Source organism: Chaetomium globosum, genomic scaffold, assembly GCF_000143365.1.
Source record: "Chaetomium globosum CBS 148.51 scaffold_3 genomic scaffold, whole genome shotgun sequence".
Taxonomy (NCBI): Eukaryota; Fungi; Ascomycota; class Sordariomycetes; order Sordariales; family Chaetomiaceae; genus Chaetomium; species Chaetomium globosum.
In genome coordinates, this window is record NT_165978.1 from 2,732,750 (window position 1) to 2,755,236 (window position 22,487).

The 22,487-nt window shown below is 56.9% G+C and overlaps 9 protein-coding genes and 1 non-coding gene across 10 annotated transcripts in view; 4 read left to right on the top strand and 6 right to left on the bottom strand.

The window, feature by feature from the left end:
• Positions 1 to 237: 237 nt before the first annotated feature.
• On the bottom strand, positions 238 to 2,590 carry CHGG_06187 (uncharacterized protein; the record flags this gene model as incomplete). The annotated part of the gene is made up of 3 exons (XM_001222281.1): positions 238 to 306; positions 359 to 437; positions 495 to 2,590. 3 exons carry the CDS (start codon positions 2,588 to 2,590, stop codon positions 238 to 240), a joined length of 2,244 nt encoding a protein of 747 aa, XP_001222282.1.
• A 693-nt stretch (positions 2,591 to 3,283) lies between these two features.
• CHGG_06188 (uncharacterized protein) lies at positions 3,284 to 4,095 on the top strand (the record flags this gene model as incomplete). The annotated part of the gene is made up of 2 exons (XM_001222282.1): positions 3,284 to 3,572; positions 3,638 to 4,095. The coding sequence occupies 2 exons, from the start codon at positions 3,284 to 3,286 to the stop codon at positions 4,093 to 4,095; spliced, it is 747 nt and encodes a 248-aa protein (XP_001222283.1).
• Positions 4,096 to 5,322: 1,227 nt separating this feature from the next.
• CHGG_06189 (uncharacterized protein) lies at positions 5,323 to 7,196 on the bottom strand (the record flags this gene model as incomplete). The annotated part of the gene is made up of 3 exons (XM_001222283.1): positions 5,323 to 5,386; positions 5,445 to 6,858; positions 6,914 to 7,196. The coding sequence occupies 3 exons, from the start codon at positions 7,194 to 7,196 to the stop codon at positions 5,323 to 5,325; spliced, it is 1,761 nt and encodes a 586-aa protein (XP_001222284.1).
• A 3,027-nt stretch (positions 7,197 to 10,223) lies between these two features.
• CHGG_06190 (uncharacterized protein) lies at positions 10,224 to 12,310 on the top strand (the record flags this gene model as incomplete). The annotated part of the gene is made up of 2 exons (XM_001222284.1): positions 10,224 to 11,716; positions 11,986 to 12,310. 2 exons carry the CDS (start codon positions 10,224 to 10,226, stop codon positions 12,308 to 12,310), a joined length of 1,818 nt encoding a protein of 605 aa, XP_001222285.1.
• A 994-nt stretch (positions 12,311 to 13,304) lies between these two features.
• Positions 13,305 to 14,195, bottom strand: CHGG_06191 (uncharacterized protein; the record flags this gene model as incomplete). Its single annotated transcript, XM_001222285.1, has 3 exons — positions 13,305 to 13,563; positions 13,649 to 14,120; positions 14,186 to 14,195. The coding sequence occupies 3 exons, from the start codon at positions 14,193 to 14,195 to the stop codon at positions 13,305 to 13,307; spliced, it is 741 nt and encodes a 246-aa protein (XP_001222286.1).
• A 1,346-nt stretch (positions 14,196 to 15,541) lies between these two features.
• On the top strand, positions 15,542 to 15,615 carry CHGG_11365. Its single transcript has one exon. It is a non-coding gene; the product is annotated as a tRNA-Asn (tRNA).
• Positions 15,616 to 16,043: 428 nt separating this feature from the next.
• Positions 16,044 to 17,186, bottom strand: CHGG_06192 (uncharacterized protein; the record flags this gene model as incomplete). The annotated part of the gene is made up of 2 exons (XM_001222286.1): positions 16,044 to 16,997; positions 17,082 to 17,186. 2 exons carry the CDS (start codon positions 17,184 to 17,186, stop codon positions 16,044 to 16,046), a joined length of 1,059 nt encoding a protein of 352 aa, XP_001222287.1.
• Positions 17,187 to 17,952: 766 nt separating this feature from the next.
• Positions 17,953 to 19,689, bottom strand: CHGG_06193 (uncharacterized protein; the record flags this gene model as incomplete). The annotated part of the gene is made up of 2 exons (XM_001222287.1): positions 17,953 to 18,754; positions 18,809 to 19,689. 2 exons carry the CDS (start codon positions 19,687 to 19,689, stop codon positions 17,953 to 17,955), a joined length of 1,683 nt encoding a protein of 560 aa, XP_001222288.1.
• A 1,393-nt stretch (positions 19,690 to 21,082) lies between these two features.
• On the bottom strand, positions 21,083 to 21,542 carry CHGG_06194 (uncharacterized protein; the record flags this gene model as incomplete). The annotated part of the gene is made up of 3 exons (XM_001222288.1): positions 21,083 to 21,118; positions 21,182 to 21,468; positions 21,530 to 21,542. 3 exons carry the CDS (start codon positions 21,540 to 21,542, stop codon positions 21,083 to 21,085), a joined length of 336 nt encoding a protein of 111 aa, XP_001222289.1.
• An 887-nt stretch (positions 21,543 to 22,429) lies between these two features.
• The window catches only part of CHGG_06195 (uncharacterized protein), a gene marked incomplete at both ends in the record, with an annotated part of 831 nt that continues 773 nt past the window's right edge, over positions 22,430 to 22,487 (top strand). The window contains one exon of the mRNA XM_001222289.1: positions 22,430 to 22,462. Within this exon, the coding sequence (XP_001222290.1) occupies positions 22,430 to 22,462 (33 nt within the window). The remainder of the gene's footprint in view (positions 22,463 to 22,487) is intronic.

A 22,487-nucleotide genomic window follows, 5' to 3' on the forward strand; every position in this document is an offset into this window, starting at 1 on the left:
GAGCCGTTGTTGGGCCGCGGTTGTTGTCGCGAGAAGAAGGGTCGTGAGTCCTAGCGGTGAGGAGACTCTCTGTATCAATGGCATCCATTTCTTGTGTATCTACGTTGGTGCTAACTACCTAACAGGGAGGCCATCTCAAAACGCCATGCCACATTAAGCATCGGATCCAAACAATGCTTGGCTGGAACGAAATACTCAGGGGTATACAAGATCACTCGCTTGAGCGGACCACCATAATCATTGAGTTGACTCAGCCCCTTCCACATCCTCAAACAGCACCAAGACCGTCCCGGCCTTGCAGATATCCTACACTCAAGTTAGCACACAAATCCACAGAGTCGCTTTGCCAAGAACTTACCCCTTCCTTGTGCGCCAGCCTCTTGACCACGCCCTTTTGTGGCGATCGGATAACTGTCTCCATTTTCATGGACTCGATACTGTAATCACACGTCAGCCCCACCCCTCGTTGCATCACTTTGTGTGGATCAACTTACACAACAAGCGGAGCGCCCTTCTCAACCTCCTGTCCCTCGGCCACCTCATTCCTCAGAATCTTGCACGGCATGGGCGCCACAACGCTGCCAACAGCTTCCTTCAGCCCCAGCGCCTTCTCAAACCAACCCGGCGTTACCAGCGTCAGCTCCGTCTTCTCCCCCAGTTGAAAGACGGTCAACTTCTCTGGCGCCGCCGGGTCCTGCACTAGGGTCGACTCGACGCGCGCCATGGGGAAGAAGGAGGCGACCTTGGTCTTGGTATCGGTCGCAAGGCTAGGTTCGCAGACGACGTTCTCAAAAACGACGGGTGTTTCACTGTTGTGCCGCGCCACCGACACGCTGTAGAGCGCATTCGCCTGCTGGGAAACCTCGACTTGGACGACCTCGGGCTTCTCCCCCTCGGGGGCGGCATCGTTCCGCACCTGGAAGGCAAACTTGCGCTTGGTCTGCAGCCCCTTCTCGCCGAAGCCGAGCGTTCCGCCGTGGGGCCCGGCAGTGACGTGTGACTTGATCTGCGCGCTGAGCAGGCCCAGCGCTGCCTGCGCAAATACCTCGTCCGAGGTAGGTTTCGCCTGGAACAGCTCGTCCTTCCACAGGTCGATGAACCCGGTCTCGACGTCGCCCTCGATGAAGGCCTGGCTGCGGCACAGCCGCTTGAGGAACTCGATATTCGTGCTGAGGCCGACGACCTCGTACTCGCGCAGCGCGAGCTCCATCTTGCGAATGGCCGTCTCGCGGTCCCGGCCGCGCACAATCAGCTTGGCGATCATGCCGTCGTACGCCTCGGACACGGTGTCGCCTTCGACAAACCCGGCGTCGATGCGCACGTCGGGGTCTGTCGGAGGGGTGACCAGGTGCACCAGCTTGCCCGAGTCGGGGAAGAAGCCCTTCTCAGGGTTCTCAGCGTAGATGCGAGCCTCGATGGCGGCGCCGCGCTCGAGAATGCGCGCCTCGATCTCGTCCTGCGTCAGGGGCAACCGCTCGCCGGCAGCGACCCGGAACTGCCACTCGACCAGGTCCGTACCGGTGACCATTTCACTCACGGGATGCTCCACCTGCAGGCGTGTGTTCATCTCCATAAAGTAGAACTCGCCCGTGTCCTTGTCCAGGATGAACTCGACGGTGCCGGCGCCGACGTACCCCACGGCGAGCGCAGCCGTCCTCGCCTTCTCCCAAAGATCATGCCGTGTTACATCATCCAGCAACGGCGCCGGGCTCTCCTCAACGATCTTCTGATGCCGCCTCTGCACGCTGCAGTCCCGCTCACCCAGCGCCACGCAATTCCCATACTTATCCGCAAACACCTGCACCTCCACATGCCTCGGCCGCACAACATACTTCTCCACCAACATAACCTCCCCACCATCCCCAAAACTCGCGCGCGCCTCCGCCCTCGCACTCTTCAACTGCGCCTCAAACTCCTCATCCGTCCTCACAATGCGCATCCCCTTCCCCCCACCTCCCTTAACACTCTTCAACAAAACCGGATACTTAATCTCCCTCGCCCTGGCCCGCAGCTCCCCCGGGCTCTGTTCCGCGCCATGATACCCCGGCACGCAAGGCACCCCTGCGGCGGTCATGATCTCCTTGCTCCTCGCCTTGTCGCCCATATCCGCCATCGCCGTGGCGGGCGGGCCCACGAACACGATCCCGGCCTCCTCGCACGCGCGCGCAAAGGCCGGGTTCTCCGACAGGAACCCGTACCCCGGGTGCAGCGCCTGGATGCCGTGCTGGCGGGCCAGCTGCACGATGCGCGGGCCGTCCAGGTAGGCGGAGGGCTGGGCGCCGAGGGCGAGGGAGTGGGCTGCGCAGGCGGCGTGCTGGGAGGTTGCGTCGACGTCGGTGTATAAGGTCGTGGTGCGGATGCCCATGGCTGCGGCGGTGCGCGCGATGCGGAGCGCGATCTCGCCGCGGTTGGCGATTAGGAGGGTTTTGATTGGGTTGATGGAGGTGGTGGTGTGCGAGCCGGAGGGGTGCGTGGATATGGGGCGGCGGGGGTTGGGGCGTTGTTGTTGCTGGAGGAGGAGGGGGGAGGAGGAGGGAGAGGCGGTGATGGGGGCCCGGAGGCGGCGTGATGTTCGTTTGAGGGAGCGCATTGTGTGTGTGAGGTCTGATGTTGGTGGGACTGGGAGGGCTCCGGGTGTTGATTGAGTGTGGGGAGTAAGGAACTTCAATGGCTCAGAATCAAAGAGTCTCGGGATCGAGAAAAGAGAAGAGCAAGAGGAATTGACGATGGAAATTCAAGAGGTTGAGAGGAGTTGGTAAGTTAAGACCGAGGATGGCACAACGCCGACAGTAGCCGTGACCCCCTGTTTCCCGAACCCAGCATCGGCTCAGGTGCACTGAACTCGTGACCCGAAGGCCGCTCGCTTTCAACATGTTCTTCGTTTTCCAGCCCATATTCCGTTATCCAATCGAATTGGGAAATACCGGCCTAATTTAGGGCTCTTTGGCTGGTTTTCTATCCATCCTGGCTGAACTATGATACACAGATGGAAGGAGGAATACAGTTGCAACCCCGGATTTCAGACGTCATTTTATGTTCACTCCAACAGGGGTTGAGCGGCTACCCCGCATTAGTCATCAGCACTGGGGTAAGGCGGCAGGGCGGATCTCTTCCCCACCCTAGAATCTCAGCTGTCAACCCAACTCCAAACATCGAACCACCATCAGACGTCTTTTCAGACGGTCAAGATATTCACGACATAAAACCAAAGCCAACGGATGTTTTAGTCGAATTTCTATGAAGTTCCCAATCTAAAGTTTTGGCGTTTCAAAAATCAACCACAATGGAACAGCAGCAAATACCCCTCAGCCACGAGGCATCGGCTGGCAACACCAACATGCGCGTGACGGCCTCACTCCCGCAAGAAGTTGTCCAATGCCTAGAGAATGCCCGTTTTCTTCACCTGGCCACTTGTTCCGACAACATCCCCAACGTCTCCCTCATGAACTACACCTACCTCCCGTCCTCGCCCCACTCCCGCTCCCCGATCATCATCATGACCACCAACCCGGCAAGCAAAAAGATGAACAACCTCGCGAGCAACCCCAACGTCTCTCTACTCGTCCACGACTGTACTCTCCCCCTCCCCTATCACCCCCCACCCCATAACATGCACTAACAAACAACCTCCACCCAGGGGTATCGCACCGGCCAACCCCCACCGCCCAAGCGCGGCGCCTCTCCGACGGCGCCAGCGCATCGCGGTCACCCAACCGCGAGCCCACCTCCTCCCTCGCCGCCCTCCTCTTCAACCTCAACACCTCGGCCGTGTCCTCCATCAGCGCCACCATCAACGGCAGCGCCCGGCTCGTCGAACGCGGGTCCGAAGAGGAGAAGTACTACCGCGAGGTGCACCTGGAGAACAACACGTTCGACAACGCGGCCGAGACGGCGGGCCTGTTTGGCGCGGTCGCGGATGGGGCGGAGGGAGCGGGGAATAATAATGGTGGGGCGAATCGGTATGCGGCGGGCGGGGAGGACGTGAGGGTGATTGTGGTCGGGATACGGGACGTGCGGATCGCGGATTGGAAGGGGGCAGTTACGGATTGGGTGATTGGGGAGCCGGGGGAGGAACCGGTGATAAATGGGGTGTGAGGGGAAGTGGTTGCACTGTATGTACAAGTGGGTTGTATAATTCATGAATGAGCGGGTCGGAAATAGATGTCGGTAATAAAAGGAAACCATACGGCAGCAGCTCGACGAGCAAAGGGGGCCGTATAGTACATACAAGCCTGCTCAAGTGGGCTGGCTCCCCTTTTCCACGGAGTATGATGGGTAGTCTTGGTATTGAGTCTCCTTGCTCCGTATGTTTCTTTCTCCCTCATACACTCTATTTCCCAATATATCATCCGGGGCGTGGCAGCCGAGTGAGTGCTTCGTTGGGACAGCTTGAAGACCACCATCCGCCGGCCTCTTCGCCATTGAGTTGTCCCAATCGGAAATAATCGATTTGGGAACCCCTGCATCAACGACCCAACCAACAGACTCACCGGGCTGTTGGCAACATTAACTACCGTAAATCAAGTCAACAGCTTGTGGCTGATAAAACTGCACAACCGCCCTGAAACCCCCATCGCTGTTGAACGCGCCGCACCCCCACCGCTCGCCCGCCTCCCCCAACAGCCCTGATTATAATTTTAGAAACTGGGTCACAAGATCGGGCCCAGAGAGTTTGCAGATTTGGTAGAGCCCAGAGGAACGGTGTGCAACAGAGAATAGACATTATTTAGTTTTGACCCCCAAACGCCAAGGGTGGGTAGCGAACGCCACCACCACTAACCCCAACCATGCAATCATTATACAATAAGTCATACCAGGCAGATCATGCCATTTCCCCCCCCCAACAGCAGTTTCGTTATGCTGTAATAATAATAATACAGAGTCCTCGTCCCCGTAGAGTCATAACCATACTCGATACCACCCGGTGTCCCAATCTGTCTGCCCCGTCCAGACACCAGTCATTCTATTTGTGTTCCTAATTCCCCCACCAGGTCGGGGCCGGGTATGGTGTTCCAACCAACCCGACCGACCAGCCCAATGCTTTTCGTAGTAAAAAAGAGAAACAAGCCCGGTTCCTGTTTGCAGGACGAAGCACCCAGAACCAGACGCGGCATTTCCATGCCCACGACCATGCAGTATGGTATGCAAAACCCCCCACAAACGCCACCCGTAAAATCCAGATTGTTACAGTCGTCCCGCCCAATGATGGGTGGTCAGAAGAGAATCAAGGAAACCGCAGCTACCAAACTGTTAACCCGCCAAGCTGTTGACCCGCTAACCTGCCAATCTGCCATCGTCCCAACCCCCGGCGAAACCGCCCTCTCACTTAGCCCACTCCACTACCTCCAACGCACACATAACAAGAATGAGCGTCGACGGTAGGATCCTGTCATGTATTAGCACACATTCGTCTTCAAGAACACCACGGAGAACCAAATACATACCAAACGACATAGCTCTGAAACAGGATACGCCCCATGATCGTCTCGTACACATTGTTGATCTGGCAGATCTGCGCCAGCTGGAGGGCGCTGGGGGCGCCGGTGAGGAGGAAGCAGACGATGACAAAGATGGGGTCGTCGAGGATGCTGACGGGGACGAACTTGGCGAAGAGGGCCAGGATGGGGGCCATGACCAGGGTGGGCAGCAGCATGCGGCTGACGAGGCTGGCGACGAGCAGGCGCGTGCCGATCTCGCGCTCCTCGGGCTCGACCTCGTCATCGCGCGCCTGCGTGTTGCGGGCCAGGTTGGCGCCCAGCACGACCAGGATGAGCGGCACGGCGACGCCAGCCGACGAGCTGATGGCGCTGGTGACCGACGTCTTGATGAAGGAGCCCTCGCGGAAGAAGAGGGCCTGCAGGTCGGGGACCGAGGCGATAAAGACGGCGATGAGCATGGCCCAGAGTGGCGGGTTCATGAAGTCCCAGAGGAACTGGTAGACGCGCTTCCAGGCGTGGTGGAGCTTCGTGAGCCCGACCTGGACGGGGCGCGGGAGGGAATCGTATGCGCGCCGGCCGGTCGTCTGGAGGTAGCTCCAATACTTGAGCTCGGCCTTTCTGACGAATCGTCGCACCCGCAGGGGGACACCCTTGATGCCCGGCGGCGCTTCAAATTCGTCGGTACTGTGGATGTGCGGAAAGGAGAGTCTCCTGTCGAGGTCTTCGTGCCCTTGGAGATGACCGGTCAGGCCGAGGCCGTTCGTATCCGGCTTCCCTTTCCCTTTCCGTGGCTCGTCGTGCTCATCGTCCTCCGAGTCGTTCGGCGACGCCCCTGAAGACCCCCCGACAGGGGTTCGACCGGCCGGCTCGTAGTGGGTCCCGGAATCGTCAGTGTGTGTCGGGCTTGAGGGCCGGTCGTAGTCATGGTCTTCGGACTCATGTAGGATATCGACGCCTTCGATTAAACCGTGCGGTTCATTGTCATCCTCCGCATCCTCGTCGTGATAGCGGCCCTCCTCAACGGTCTCATTGGTGTACTCTGGGTACTTTGACTTGGGAGCCAGCAGCACATGGTACCCCCAGCTCCATCTGACCAGCTGTCCGAGTTGCTGGAAAACCAACAGGTAGAGAATACCCCTCGCAGCCACTTCGTCGTCATTGTCACCCGGTATCCTGTCCCAGTGTAGCCCTTTCAACGTCTGGGCGAGCGAGATGACTAGAGAGATGGGCAGCGAGTTGGAGTTGCCAAACACGCCCATGGCCGTGACGAAGTTGGAGGCCCGTTTGTTGAAACCGAAGCATCTTGCCACAATTCGGGAGACGAGATACGAGACAAATGTTTGGATGACGAAGATGATGGGGATGATGCCGAGGTCGAGGAGTTTATCGGCGTTCAACTGGGATGCAAGCTTCGTGAAAACTACCAGCCGTCAGCCCACAACCCCCACGGGACCGTCAATATACCCGCGACTTACTCAGGCATGGCGTAAATAGCATAACATTGAGGTTGGCAAGAAACTTTTGCTTGTCGGCATCGAAATGGCCCAAGCGCGCGATGATGTAACCAGGCAAGCTGACGCAAACGACTTCCAAAACGGCGCCAAAGACGAGGAGAACAAGATTGTCGATGGATGGATGCGCTTCTTGCGGTTTCTTAAAGATGACGAAGGGTGAGGAGGCCGTTACTGACGTAGGGTCCCAAGAGTCGCCCCAAGCAAGCCGCAACGAAGTCGGCGCGCGTATGTCGAGTAAACCCATCAAGTGACCCCGTTGTTTGATGATTTTCTATCTGCGAGATAGAATTGGTGTGAAACAGAGTAGGATAACTAAAGGGTTGAAGGATACACCGGAAGCCCAATGGCTATTTAGTGTTGCGACTGCAGTGCGATGCTGCAATGGCTAGTTATCGAGAAGAAGGAGCTCTCTGAGACACGGGTAAGGATCTGGCGGAGATCCAAGGAGGCGCTTTGTATTTGGTGATACACCAAAGTGTAAGAGGAACCCCGGAATAACAAAGAGAAGTTGCTGATGCCGTTGGCGATCAGTTGGAAGGGATCTGGGGGAGGTTGCAACGAGGAGATGGGATAAATTAAGAAGACCATCTTCGACGGTCTGAAGATTGGCCTCTCTCTTCAATGGTCTTCCATGGGGCGTAAGGAGCTCCAAGTCGCGCGATAAGGCCAACGCAAGGCGCAGCTGAGTCCCCGTTAAAATGGTACTTCGATTTTGCCCGTATCTTCGAGAAAGATGAGGTTCCTCATTAAACGTCATCCTGGCCGCGCGGTCTTGGCGATTATATCTTGGCGCGAGCCAAGGGATGCCAAGGGGTCGCCAAGCGCCTAGCAGACTCTTGGATCGTGAAACGTGCATCAGTGATGACGTTGGGACCAAGACATGCAAGAGGCAATTCCAATTCTCCGTCAGGGCAGCGTCGGATCGCGCTTTGATGAATCCCAGGGTCAGTCTTCAGACAAGCATCAACTAATAAATCGGCAACTCTTTTCGCGTTTTTGGAAATCCACAACATCGGCCCGGCACCACTTGCCTTTCTCTTCAGCCCCAGCCTCGCCAAAGACTTTATCAAGGAGGCGCAGTGTGACAGTCTGCCCTCTTCTGGGTGGCCTCTGACACAAGATACTTCATCTCGAAACGTGTCTCCAGCACGGCTTGTGGTTGGCTGTTCTTGACGCAATTCCCGCCACAAAGAGGCTCGAACCCAGCAAGCATGTCTTGCCGACCCTCGGCCCAATCACAGTTGAAGTCGAACGGAAAGGCCATCTCAGCTGCCGTTGTCGATTGAACGGGCAGCACAGCCAAGAGTATTCGGTGATCAACTCCACCATTTATGTTCTCCGAGGCAAATTATGCGCGTTATCAGTGCATGGCTTGGCTGCCACAGTCACACTTGAAGGACTGGAGAGCCAACGAGAGAGAGTCGAGGTAACCACCGAAAGTCAAGGTAGCCTCTCGAGGTTGTCGCAGTGGGCTTGGGAGTTCAGTTGTCCTCGGCACTTACGGTTGAGAAAGTGTCACAGGTAAGGTATGTACATCAAAATCGCCTCGTCGAGGGGATCCAAAAGCCTCACCTCGTACGAAGTAACAGTTAACTAATAAGGCTGTAGGACGGAAATGTCGGACGCGGCCTTCGTGGCGGTGAAAGCAATAACTAACTCGTAGGCTGGTGAGACATGGCCAGCAGTTGCTCAAAGTTGGGGCTGTCGAAGACGGGAACCTCTCTCTTCTTGTTTCTTCCGCCTTGCCGGGGCTTGCCGGTGCTGTTTGGCGGCCTCCCCCCGAGAAGATCGCCGGCGGGGCTGCGGCGATGAGAGCCGACGCGGCCCCCTTGCTGAGTTGGCCCAATCAACTAACCCCCTAGATTTTGGAGGTTGTTTCAGAAACCAAACGCTAAAACACGGCCACTTTTACAACTTGCTTTGGCATCTTCGACCGGCCCCACATGGCCCGCCCAACCATGAGCCATCCCCTCGCTGCACCGACCAAGGCCTCGCGGCAAGTTGCCGTGTTGAAGATCGCTGCTTCTTCGCTGTTGGGCCGCAGCAAGTTCTTCAGCACCAGCGATTCCCGTGTCGAACCAGAAACCCCAATGCTGCCCCCCGCATCTTCGCTTGGTTTCAACCTCGACGTCATCCCGCGTAGATGCAGTTGCCTAACCGTCATCCTGCTTTGAGGTCCGACAAACCGGTTCGGCATCTCAAAACGAACACACATGACCTCTAGCCCTCGTGAAAAATGAATATGCATATCTAAAAAGTAACAATCCTCCGTATTCGACCTTGGTTCAGGCAATCTCTCTTCCAGCAGCCCGCCTCCCGTCTCTTGATAGGTGGGGGACAACGCCGCTGCGAATGGCGGGGTTTGGAGCAAACCCCACTGCCTCAACGTATCCTTCGCCCCCCTTGTCCCCCTGAACACGCGAACCTGGATTGAACCCTGGCATTTCGACTCAAAGGCAGTCAGGCACTGGAGAGAAACCGGAGCAAAAGCCCCTACCGGTGCCACACTCCAAAATGTGTAATTGGGAAAGACAGGCAATCCGTCTTGTGCCAGCCTGTTCTCATTTCTGGCAGCCCTGTTTTTCGAGTCAGACGTAGGCGCGGCGCGGCTCGAAAGGGAATACGCCGAAGTACACTACTGTTTTGGGGCAAGAGGACTATCGATTTCGCCCGCGTGGGCTGTTGCTTGTTGTCGCGGCTCCCAAAGCCCGCTTCCATGAGCCCGCCTCCAGGAGCTCCATCCGGTCCGACAGTGGCCAATCAAACCCCTAAGGGTCAGCTCGGTTTGCCCGCACTGGCCGACCTGGAAAAGCCGTTTTGAGGTCTCGATCCCGCTTCCGGCCCAATCCTATCGGATTACTACCTTCCTCGGCGGCAGACTTCCATGCGATAGAATTTTCTCTCGCCTACCCGCAGAAGACTCGACCAATTCTTGAGACGCCTTCCCCACGAGACTTGCCACCGGTTTAGAAAAGCCAGTGCTGTGATCAACAAGGTTCTTGTCTCACGCTGCCTTGGAAAACGAACAAGAACTGCTCGGCCTGCTGCCGGTACCCGCTCCTCTTGGACCTCAGCGCCTTGCATAGGCTTGATCTTTTGATTTTTGTTTTGTTGAACAAGCCAACAAGCCCGCAAACCCCAGAGTCCCACGAACTAAACCAGGCCAGCTATAACCCCGAAGACACTTTCCGCGACACATGTTGGGCATCAGGTAGACCGGACCTCCCTACTCAACCCCACCAAACCCCACCTTGCTCCCGGGACCAGCACAATGGCCGACTACGGTGACACATCCGAACCCGTCACGCCGGCGGACGAGTATGGACCGAGCAATCCAGCTTCACCCGGTTTTGCCGACGACGATTCTGAGGCGAGCACACCCCTCGATCCCCCAAGTTCGAGCTCCGATGCCCAACCGAGTTTCTCCCCGAGCGAACCGCCTCGCCGGGTACCTTCCTTACGAACGGTTTCCGATCCGCAAAACCTCACCCCCATGAACCCTACTTCGAGCGTCACCGGGCTATTGAATACGGCGAGGAGACCCGCGCCGAGCGCAAATAGCCTGCCATCCGACATTATGCAAAAAGCACGAGCCCTCCAAGAGCAGCGCATGAACATGGCCGCCAGGGCAGCCAGCTCGGCGGCGAACATGAACATCAATATGAACATGAACATGAACATGGGAGGGCCCGGAGGCGGCAGCGGGCAGCCGGGTGGCATGCCTGCCAACCTCAAGCTGCCGCCAGGCATGTCCCGGCCCTTGCCTCCGGGATTTCCGAAGTCGGCACCCGCAGTACCAAGTGCAAGGAAACCCCCAAGCCTAAGCGAAAGGAGGGCGATGAAGCTGGGGAATCTACCAGGATCTGGCGGTTCATCGCCTAGCCCGACGCCGAAACTAGGGAATCTCGGCGACGACACGGGGAATCAGCCGTCAGTCAACGGGGAGGGGCGGGGTTCCAAGTTGAGCGATTTCAAAAATTATATCGACGCGGATAAGGGCTGGATCACGTTCGATGGCGCGGCAACGATCACGCGGACAGGGGTCAACTTTGCAAATGGCCAAACTTTCTCCATCTCGCTCGACGAGATTGATGTTATGGACGAGCTAGGCAAGGGCAACTACGGAACCGTCTACAAAGTCAGGCATGCCAGGCCAAAAGCACCGCGGTTCGGCCAGGGGTTGAGCAAGTTCAAGGCGTCGGTTCCATTGCAGTCGTCAAGCGAGTCGGAGGAGTCGCCGGACACATCACCCAGCGGGAGCACCGGGCCCACGACGTCAGGGGTGGTCATGGCCATGAAGGAAATCCGACTCGAGCTTGACCAGGCCAAATTCACCACCATCCTCAAAGAGCTCGTGATCCTGCACGAGTGTGTTTCGCCCTACATCATCGACTTCTACGGTGCCTTCTACCAAGAAGGCGCAGTCTACATGTGCATCGAGTATATGGACGGCGGGAGTATCGACAAGCTGTACGCGGGCGGCATCCCCGAAAACGTACTGCGCAAGATCACGTTCGCCACCATCGTGGGTCTTAAGACACTCAAGGACGACCACAACATTATCCACCGCGACGTGAAGCCCACCAACATCCTGGTCAACAGCAACGGGCAGGTCAAGATCTGCGACTTCGGCGTGTCGGGCAACTTGGTGGCTAGCATCGCCAAGACCAACATTGGCTGCCAGAGCTACATGGCGCCGGAGCGCATCAAGCGGCGGCGCCTTAGCCTCCGGCGCCGCAGAGTTCTGCGGCCGGGACGTACAACGTACAAAGCGCCATCTGGAGTCCTGGGCTAACCCATCATCGAATGCAGCCATGGGAACATACCCCTATCCCCCGCGATGGTGTCGAGCACCATTTTTCAGCCAGCTTGAGCGTAAGCACCCTCTTTTCACAAAGCCATACCACACTCCCGCACTTAGTCTATCCCCCCCCCCCCTTCCCAGGCCATCGTCGAAGGCGACCCACCGGGCCTGCCCACCGAAGGCTACTCCGCCCTCGCACAAGACTTCGTACAAAAGCTGCCTCAACAAGAACCCACACAAACGCCACACCTACCCCATGCTCCTCGCCCACCCCTGGATCAAGACGCTCGGGCAAGCCCGAGACCATCGCCGAGGACGCCGAGGCCGAGGCCGCCGCCGCCGACGACGCCCTCGCCGACGCCGCCGGCAACCTCAGCCTCAACCACCCCTCGGGCCAGATCGCCGAGGGCGATTACGAGGTCGCCCAGTGGGTGCGCGACGTCCTCGAGCGGAAACGGAAGGGCTTGTTGAGGGATGCGGGGCTGAAGCCCGCGCTGCATGCCGCCCCGCTGGATACCATTAGTCCTGTGGGGAGTCCGTTGGTTGGGCCTTGATGGGGGAGGGGGGGTTGGTTTTCTCTCTCTCTAACTCTCTAACTCTTTTTCTCTCTGTGTGTGTTATCGGGGGGGTTGCGTTTGGGGTATGTTGGTGGGTTGGGTGGGTGGTTAGGTGGGTGGCTGGGTTGGGTTGGCGGGGTTTGGGTGGTGGTTCCATCAGTATGTTTACTTACTAAGGGGGTGCGCGAGGGGGGCCGAGCTGGGGGCAAGGGTTCTTCTGTTTCTCAGTTCTCTCTCCTGCGTCTCTTTCGGTTGTCTCTCGTGGAGGCATGGGGCCGGAACCTGATCCCGGGGCGGTTTATTCCTGGCGGATAAGCGCCTTGCTTGGGCCGTTTGGCCTGAGCAAACATACCATCTTCTTCCTTTCTTGAGTCGTGTGTGTGATATATTCTCTTGGTTGGCCTCTCTCATAATGGATTGCCTCCCCGGGGCGGGCATGTGAAATGTGTTTCTTTGCTTGTTCCTTTGGTCGCCTTGTTTGTCTCTGTTTTGTTTCGTTAGTCCTTTACATCGGGTCATTTGGCGACCCGGTTGGTGTCGTGGAGAAGCACTTCGTTGTTCGTCGGGAAACTAAATTGGGAGGATCACATTGGTAGAGAGAGGGGTGTGTGTACGCTGTCGCCCTTGAGGAAGATAATGCCGCTCAGACGGAAAAGCCGGGATACAATGGTCCATTGTGGCTATTCAGTGACTCGAGAGAGATTGGTATTAATTAGTATGGAATGCTGCTAGCGAATGGCCCTCTTCCCTGACCACGCCTTCGTAATGTGGCTAATAAGATTATGAAGCACCCCAAAGTCCTCCATGCAAGTATAGCAAACTAGAATGCCGCTGATATCAATCATAAATAGCGAGGGTATCTTGCGCGCGAGTTGATTGCAATCTTACCGTCACTACCGCTCCGTCATCTCCCATCTCACACATATCCCATTCACTGTCCCGCCTACTCCACTTCTCTCTCCTGTCAATGGCAGTCAAGCCGCGGTCTCCTTCAGGCGTAGTCCTCCTTGACGCGGCGCCCGTCGGTGCGCTTCTGCCAAGGCCAGACGCGGCGCGAACGGCCCGCAGCCCCGGGGGCCGGCGCGACGGTGGCCGCGGTGTCCTTGCGCTTGTTGCGGGCGAGGCAGAAGAGAATGGTGCTGATGAGTAGCAGGGCCCACGCGCCCCAGCTGAAGCCGAATGCGTACCTGCCGAGCGAGGCGTCGCGGCCCTCGCGGATGAAGACGTCGCGCATCTTGACGAAGGTGGCGCTATGGTTGGGCGGTGCGTTAGTTTGGGTATTCGAGATGGATGGGTGGGTGTAAGGGGAAGGGGGGGAGGTTAGGGAAGACGTACGTCATCAGGGAGACGGCGAGGGTCAGGAAGAATAGGGCAACGAGCGAGATGAGCCCGGTAAACATCGAGCCTAGCCTGCTGCACAGCGCGAGGAAGCCGGAAAAGAAGGCCAGCACCTCAAAGAATAGGGCGATCAGGAAGAAGACCCATCCGAAGCGCCACATGTACCAGTAGAAGTAGCTGGTTGTATCGTTGCCGTGGCTGCCGATCAGCTCAGACGGAGCGTTGCGGGCGTTGCTAGCCCAGGCGTCGCCCAGGGGGAGCCCCGGGCGCGAGGGGCCGCAGTCGGTGTTGCCGTCGCCGCAGACCTTAAAGAAGGTCCATTGCGAGATGGAGCGCGCGCCTTCGATGCCGGATGTGTCGGCGCGGAGGAAATAGGTCTGGCGGAGCGGCGAAGTGTGTGTGACGCCCGAGAGGATGACGAACCAGAGGAGGACGAGCGATCCGGCGATGAGTATGAGGGCCACTGGGGCTAGATTCGTCGCTGTAGTGGGGGTTAAAAACGGCTACCCGGCGGAAACAAGGAGTACACCTTACTTCGTGACATCTTGGGTTGTTGGCTTGTGGTGGTGGAGACCGATGGAAGGTCAAGTTGGGTGTCCCGGCCCCTTTGGGTTGCGTTTGCGCAATGCGAAGACTACGCAAACGGATGGTGTCGCAGAGTCGAGGGGCAAACCGGTGGGATTGCCAGCAAAGCCGGGGTAATAAGTGTCGGCGACCGGTGCGACTAGCTGTCTTCCTACTCTCAAGACAGTCGCACGCTAGTCTTACCCGAAGACTGATATTGACTTGAGGGAAGCAGTGTGATGGTGTGCGAGCCTGAACGAGTACCGGGAGGTGATAGGGCAGAAATCAATGTGTCGTCGTACCGACTTGGAAGGCACGACCGATAGAAGGATGGGAGCAGAAGAAGTCGAGTGAGGATGTCGAGGCGAGAAAGAAAGGTTTACAGGTGCGATCGGGCCCGGGGCCGGGTGGATAAAGAGACAACCAACCATGGTTACGTCGGCAGGCGGATGCCCAACTCATCCACCATTGATCAGTAGTCAAGACACTCATCACATCTGATCAAGCTTACCCTGAGTTGTAAGAGGCCTGACTAGTGGTATGTCTTGCTAGTGGGACAAAGCTGGTGTGGGTCGGTCGGTAGTTCCCAGCAAAAAAGACCCTTGGATGACGCAAGTCCTTGCAGCCACATCTTGGCAGTAGCGAAACAGCCAATAACCGAAGGAGAGAGATTGAAGCCCCATCCGACAACCAGATCCAAAGACCGCGACCCAGAAGACCCAAACGAGGCTCTGTCAAAAGCGACGTCATTCCCGACAACCGCCAGCTTGTTGTGCATTGGTGCTGTGCCGGATGGTCCGATGGGCTGCGCAAAAGTTGAATCTCCAAATCCCCATTTTTATTCTCGCGATGTCGAGCCCATGGAGGTGAGGCCATCGCCGACTCTCCCGGCGATGAAATACGATAACGAGTGTAAACTGTCGCCCCTCCCCCACGAGAAAGAGACAGAGCTGGCCAATGTCTCAGCCCCAGCCTCCAGTTGTCATGCCATTATTGGTGCGCCGAGAAACTCGATCCCGTCACAGCTGTGACGACTCATCGTCTTACCCTACATGTCGGTGAAGCCCAGGGCTCCGATGTTTTCACCAACCCATCCCTGCCATATGCAGTATGTTATTTACAAACTCACTAACGAACCCTCGCAACAACTTTCCCGAGCTTGGTTCCTGAGCTCTGAGCTCCGGGAAGCGGGCCCGTAAAACTTTCAAGCGACCTCCGGGACCCACCATAACCCGCAACCGCAGATCCGAGCAGCCGAAATCCCACACTCTGTCCTCTTGTACGGGGGATCCTACCCAAAACACTATCCATTCAACCACTCATTCATCCTCTGTGGCGCAATTGGCTAGCGCGTCTGACTGTTAATCAGGAGGTTGGAAGTTCGAGCCTTCCCGGAGGAGAATGTGGATGATACTTTTGCTCGATTGAGCTGAGGGCGTGATGCTCTTTTATTCTTTTGCTTCAGGGGTGGTCCTGGTTTGGCTGTTGTGAGCTCAGCTGGGCAAAAAAAGTTTCAATTTTGGGCCTCGCCAACCCAGTCGATGCCTCTTTTTACTCCCAAAGGGGCAAAGGAAGCACAGAGGAACTAGCGGGATCGATCGGTGCTTTAGATCATGGGACAGCATGCCCAGAACTCGCACCAGCTCGCAGCGTTCTGTCTAACCGAGGCAAAGGGATGTGGCCATGGGTCTTTTCGTTTTTTCCCTTACGTCTATTCGTACTTTCTCCCAGAAGTGTAACAATGTTGCGCGAGGTAGAGATCGTGGTCGCAAATTGTGTAGGACATCTCATTCCCCGAAGTATGAGCCAAACATCACATACACCCATATCATCCACTACCCTCCGCAAAGTCCAGAACCTGATCTAATGACAACACTTCGTACGGCCCCAACTCCCACCCCAGCCCATCCTCCTTCCTCCCCGGCGTCCTCACGGCCGTAGCAATCATGTAGTCCTCCCCCATCGACCTCAGACACATATTCACGTCCTCGACCCGCCTCTTCTTGAACCATATCTCAATGTCCCTCACCACCTCCCCCTCCTCCTCCCTCCCAGGCACATCCCACCCGGCCGTGGGCGCCGGCGGCCGAAATCCCCGGAACTCCAAGTCCTTCAGCCACTCCGCCAGTAGCGCCTCGCCAGTTAGCTTAACATAAGCTTCACGCAGCGCCCACAACGTGTAGAAGGCGCGCAGCTTCGCATCACTGACCCGCTCCACCGTCGCCGCGCCCGCCGCCGCCGCCAACCCCGGCACGGCCTCCAGCACGCGGTGCTTCAAGTAGGCCACCTCGCCCGGCGCAAACACATCCGCATGCATATCCACAAACGCCGGCCACCCTTCCCCCGCCAGCATGGCATGGTCGCGGGCGCGCCGCTCCGACGTGCACACCACATCCACCCCGACCTCCACCCCAACCCCATCCCCAACCCCATCATCACTCCCATCTCCCCCATCCCCCACGACCGCTCGATACCCCGCCACCGCCACAATCGCCACCACCCCAGCCTGGTGCGACACATTGAACGCGACGGGCTGCGCGCCCGAGGCCGGGTCGAGCCAGACGGGCTTGGTGCGCGCGTCGCGCGTGAAGGGCGTCGCCAGCGTCGCCGACCACGCTGCTGCTTTTGTCGCTGATGCTGCCGTATCCGTTGACATCAGCCGGGCCACGGCGTAGTGCTTGAGCAGGGCGGAGGCCAGCGCCATCTTGGCGTCGCGCGCGTGGTGGTAGCGGAGGATGGGCGCGCGGGAGGTGGGAGGGAGGAGAGCGAAGGCGCGCGCGGCCTGGTGGGAGGGGGGTTAGTTCCGTCCCGTGTGTGTGTGTGGTGTGTGTGGTTGGTTGGGGAGGTTGGATATGCATGCACTCACGTGGGTTTCGAGCTGCTTGGTTTGGGTCACTTCGGGATACCAGGATCGGGTGTCGAGGATCCATTGCGCGATGACGGGCTTATTGGGGGTTTCTGCGTCAGACATTTTGGTAATCGGCCTTATCTGCGCATGTATGTTTGAGAATCCGGTTTATTGTTTCCGCTTATCCAAAAATGTCATCTGATGGCGAGATGTGTCCGGTGTTGTGGGCTTTGGCGGCATCCTCATGAGATGGTTTGAGGTTTAAGAGCGAGAGCGGCTTTGAAAGTCGGAGTGCGATGGAGTCAGCCCGAACTGCGGCTCGTCAGAGTCGCCTAGTTGTTCGTGCAGGAGATGCTTCATGCAGTGCAACCTGGTGTGCAAAACCCTCTTCTCCTTCTAAACGCAGGATTTTGACCTCTTTATTGCCTCTTCTTTTTTTTATCTTCCCTCAACTTTTGTGGGAGGCCACTGTGACTCCCATAGCCCAATGCCGTTTCCCAGACCGCAGTTGTTTTCCGTACAGGTGGTTTGATAAAACGTCCCGCGTACCTTCCATATACAATCTCATGGCTTTCAAACGCATACCACTGTCCGATTTTTGGTCATTGTTTTACAGCGGAAAGGAGCCGTAGTGCTGTACTCCAAGGGTGTCTTACCTTACCTAGGTAGGTTCTTAAAACGGCTGGGTCCCCCCCCAGAGACCGGATTGGCGTCACCACTTCAGCTACTAGAAGAGGGAAAGTTCATCTATTTTACTTCCATGTATACTAAAATGCAACTCGCTCTTTTTGCTCTATCCTAATTCTATGGAACAAACGCCGAGACAAGCTCACCTAAGCCAGCGGCGAATCCAGAGTACCTGGACCGTAGCACCGTCACGGCCAGCCCCCTAAGTCACCGTCACGATCGCCCGCGGTACGGTTACCGAAAGCAAAAACAGCTCATGGCGTCCAGGCGTGAGATTGAGGTCGCCCAGTTCAATCTCCGCCTCACCCTTCCCTTGCCCCCCTGCCTCCTCATTTTTCTTGTCCCCGTCCTCCTCCTTATTCCCTTCCTCAGCATCCCCATCCCTCCTCTTGCCTGCGCTCTCCTTCACCACCTTCCCCGCCCCATCCACCTCCACAACCACATCCTCGGTATCCAGACTCCCGTCCTCCGTGTACCCCCACATATCCTTAATCTCCCCCCTTACAAACCCGGTCAGCCACAACGACCCCGTCACGCCGGGCACCAGGTACAGCAGCGCCGGCTGGCCATGGTTGAAGACGAGCATAATGACCAGGGTGACGAGCATGCCAACGGCGTAGCCGACGAGGGAGGCGTAGAAATAGGGCTTGGGGAAGGCGGTGGCCGAGATGGCGTCTGTGGCCTCGCGCACGGGGGAAAAGCAGCCGAGCGGGGTCGTCCAGAACCGGTTGCCCCACTGGCCGCGGGTGTCGACGTAGGGGGCTTTGACGCGCCGGTGCTGCGTGGTGGTGGTTGTCGTGGTGGTGGTCTCGGTCGCTAATTGTACCGGCTGCAGCGTGGTCTTCCGCTGGTAATACTGGTACAGGTCGAAGCGCAGCGCCAGCGCCATCAGCATGCCTGGAACCACAATGTCGCCAAGTCCGAGCATACTCGCGCCTTTTGCGCTGGTAAAGACCAGTTTGATAGGGGCGTCGATGCTCTTAGCGACTGCAATCATGAAGGGGCTAGAACAAAGGGGTTAGCGTGGGTAGACAGTGAACGACGGGGAGGGGGCGTACGTGTAGAAGACCATGACAACGTCATAGACGAAGAGGCTGGCCAAGACCATGCTGCCAATGGTGAAGGACGTGGGGGATATCATTAGGAAGGAGAAGTAGCACATGGCTAAGCTGAGCAGGTTAGAAAGCGCATCCCATCCAAGCCAATGGTACGCTAAAGCAACTGCTCCGGCAATGGAGAAGCGGAGCATATCGTTGAGCCGGAGTTCCATCTTGATGAGGAGCCTGCTGTAGATAACAAGTCGAAACGTCCAGTCCTCGGTAAATAAGGAACGCAGCTCCCAGATAAGCTCCCTCGCGCGCCGTGATAGTCTGAGATGGGAAAAACGGCCAGGCAATGGGGTCGTCTTCTCCTTGATGACAACCTGGTTGCCGGTCTCCTTGTCGATCACGTATTGACAGCACTGGTCAGAGTCGATATAGTGAACCTGCCCCCTGCCATCTGCCCACGCAGTTGGAAAAACAAGACTCGTCACATTGTCCAACGCATCGCCAACAAGAGTACTCAAACCGGCGATCGACATGATGGACATGTAATACCGGAGTACCTTGTTCAGGATGGCCGGGTCTTGCAGCCAGTGGATTAGGTAGTAAAGTCCGATTAGAACAGCAGCGAGCATGAGGGGGAATCGGATGACATCTGATGCAACGAGCCCTTCCACGAATTTCTCCTCCTCCCTCTTCTTCTCTCCCTTCTTCGGTTTTGATGGCGCCGCTGAGGGCGGTCGACGAAGCGAGCCATGGGCGCCAAGCCATATGATGCCGAGTGCGCTGAAGATGACGAGAAGGTATTGGGGTTCTAGGAGCCTCGCAAAAGCGAACACGGGCGGTGATGGTGGAGGTATGTCGGCCACATTTGGGAGGCCGTCCTCCGAAGACATCTTTAGTTTTCTCGGGTGCCTTGATTGGCAGCCAAATGACCCCGTTGAGGATGTGCGAACCCCAACGACGCTGGCTAATAAAGAGGCCAAATTGCTTCTTAGACAAATTCGATAGATACGACTAGAGTCAAATAATTCAAAGGGCTAAAGGAGTGTAGATGATGAATCCCTTGGTCGCTGCTCAGTACCAAGATAGAATTGGGATGTTGTCCTCCAGCTGTTCACATGTTTAAGTTCCATTCTGGGCGTGGCGTTCCTGCAGGCCATGTGGGGTGATTGGTTCCACTGACCCACTGTAACTGGGCGCTGTAACCTGACCCCACCAGGAAGCACCACGGGTGCCTTGGTCCAGCCTTGACACGGGCAGCTTGAACATCGCCATCCATCACCATCCATCGCCCGTTACCACTCCTCCATTCGCAAACCCAGCTGCTCCTCCACAGAAACCGACAGCCCACCTTTCTTCGTGTGACTTTGACGATTTGGAACCCAGGAAGGGTTCAACCGAAACCCGTTCATCCAGCACAATCGCTCATTCAGAATGGAATCCGGGCCTATGTCGGTGGATAGTGCGGCCTTGGATCCGCCGCCCTTGCCCGACAATGGCCCGGATGAGCCAAAGCATGGTGGGCATTCGAGATTCGAACTTGAGCTCGAGGTGTGTTTTATATTTTCGCTTCACTCCTAGCTCCCAGGAAGCTGACGTGCCAACAGTTTGTCCAGGCCCTAGCGAACCCGCAGTATCTCAACTATCTTGCGTCCCGCAAGTTCCTCGTGAACCCCTCCTTCGTCGCGTACCTCAATTATTTGCAGTACTGGACGCGCCCGCCGTACCTGAAGTATCTTACGTTTCCGACCGCGACCCTCAAGATGCTCGAGCTCCTGCAACAGGAGAGGTTCCGGCACGACATCATCAGCCCTGATCTCGCGCATGCCCTGATCATGGAAGGGATGAAGACAGCAGTGGAATGGCATCGCGAAGGCTGATGTGGCCTGATGTTGGCAAGAGATGGACAAATTAGGGCTGACCAAGTCGATTCAACTTCGGTGTCGCGTTACCTACCAACTGCTTTGCGCTTCGACTAGGAGCGGGAAAAGGCCATGCAAGAGCACACACCAGCGACCACGGTGCTGAGCAGCAGTCTACAACCTGCAACAACACTTCGCCCTTACGGGCAGACGGAAGGAAGGGAATAGATCGGCAGCCAGAGACTCGACAATAGAGCATGGCCCCAAGGCTCGACGGCTCCGAAGCCATTGACATGCATATTGTCTACATAGTTGAGCACACCCTTAAATGAAGAAACAAATCTACCCAAACCCATATAACGCCTCGCAATGCTCCCTTGTGACGTCCCACTACCCAGCCGCCGACAACCAGCACCATCTCCCCTCAGTTTTCTCTCCACCGATGCCCACACGTCATACACTATCATCGCTCATCAGTCCCGCCCTCCATCACAACCATCCAAAAAGGCAGAAGAGAACTAACCTTATAAAACGTAGTCATCGGCTCATCCGCACTGCGAATCTGCACCTGGAAGAAGGCCGCCTCGTCCCCATTACAATCCGGCGTCGGACACTGCACCCGGCCCTTCTGCGCGTTGTCCCACGCGCCCGGCCCGCCAAACACGTCCTCCTTCTCCTTGCGCGGGAAGTTCTTGCGCGAGTAGATGGGCATCTCGATGGCGTGCTGGTAGGGGCAGGTGCGGCACTCGAGCCGGTTGCCGCCCGTGTCCATCCGCGACAGGATGAGCAGGTTGGCGCAGTAGGGACAGACTGGATGGGCTGTTAGTGAGGTGAAGGGGTGGTGGGGAGGGGAGGGGGGGTTGGCACGGACAAAGGATGGGCATCTTAAAGGAGGTTGAAGGGGTGAATGGTCGGAATGCTCAGGTAGCCTTTGTGCAAGGTAGGTGCTTGAGAAACTGAGTGAAGATTGAGGTGCCCCGCGATGAGATGATTCACCAGGCAGACTCTGCACTCTCGTTACAGGGTTTGTTGTGAACAGATTCTTGTCTTCGATTGTAGGTTGAATGCTGATGGTCCTGTTGAAAAGAGTGAAGGCGTGGAGCTGGGATGTCCGTGAATTGACTCGTGGTTATTCAGTCACCCTTCAGATCTGCTCAGATGACAGACAGACGCCTTGTAAATATTTAAAGTGGGCCTGGCTGTTGAAAACGATGAGATGGTGGGGGCCCAGGAACTCTAATTAACCCTAACCCTTTCTCTCCATCTTTCACCACCCTCGACTGATGTAAATATGTGCTGTGCATTCCCTCTAACTCCCCAATATTCAAGAAATAAGGGGATGACATAGTTAGTTGGAATATCCTCGCTAAGTATCTCCCGACTTAGGGGCTCATGCTCCCTGTATGCAATCGTGCACTGTTAAGTGAGACAGGGACAGGGTCGAAGCCCCGCCATGAAGTGGGCCCCCATCAGCCGGGCGTTGGTGGTGGGGTCCCAACCATTCTCACTGCCACCTCCTAAGAGGTTGCCGCTCTGACACCAAACACGCCGGACCAAGACTTGGATCAATAGCTAAGTAGCCGCGCGGTTGTGGCTGTGATCCGGCGCCCAAACAATAAACGACCAAACTTAACTCGCATCTTTCTCTTTCCCCACAACTCCCATTCACACGACAAGCTTCCAGCTTGTTTCTACCCCCCTCTCGGTCCCTTACCTTGCGCCCTCCAAACCACCAACAACACCAAACCGAAACAACCCCCAAACCATCACCATGGCCAACCGAGCAAAGGAAGAGGAACACGAGGTACGTTTCCACCCCACAACCAAAC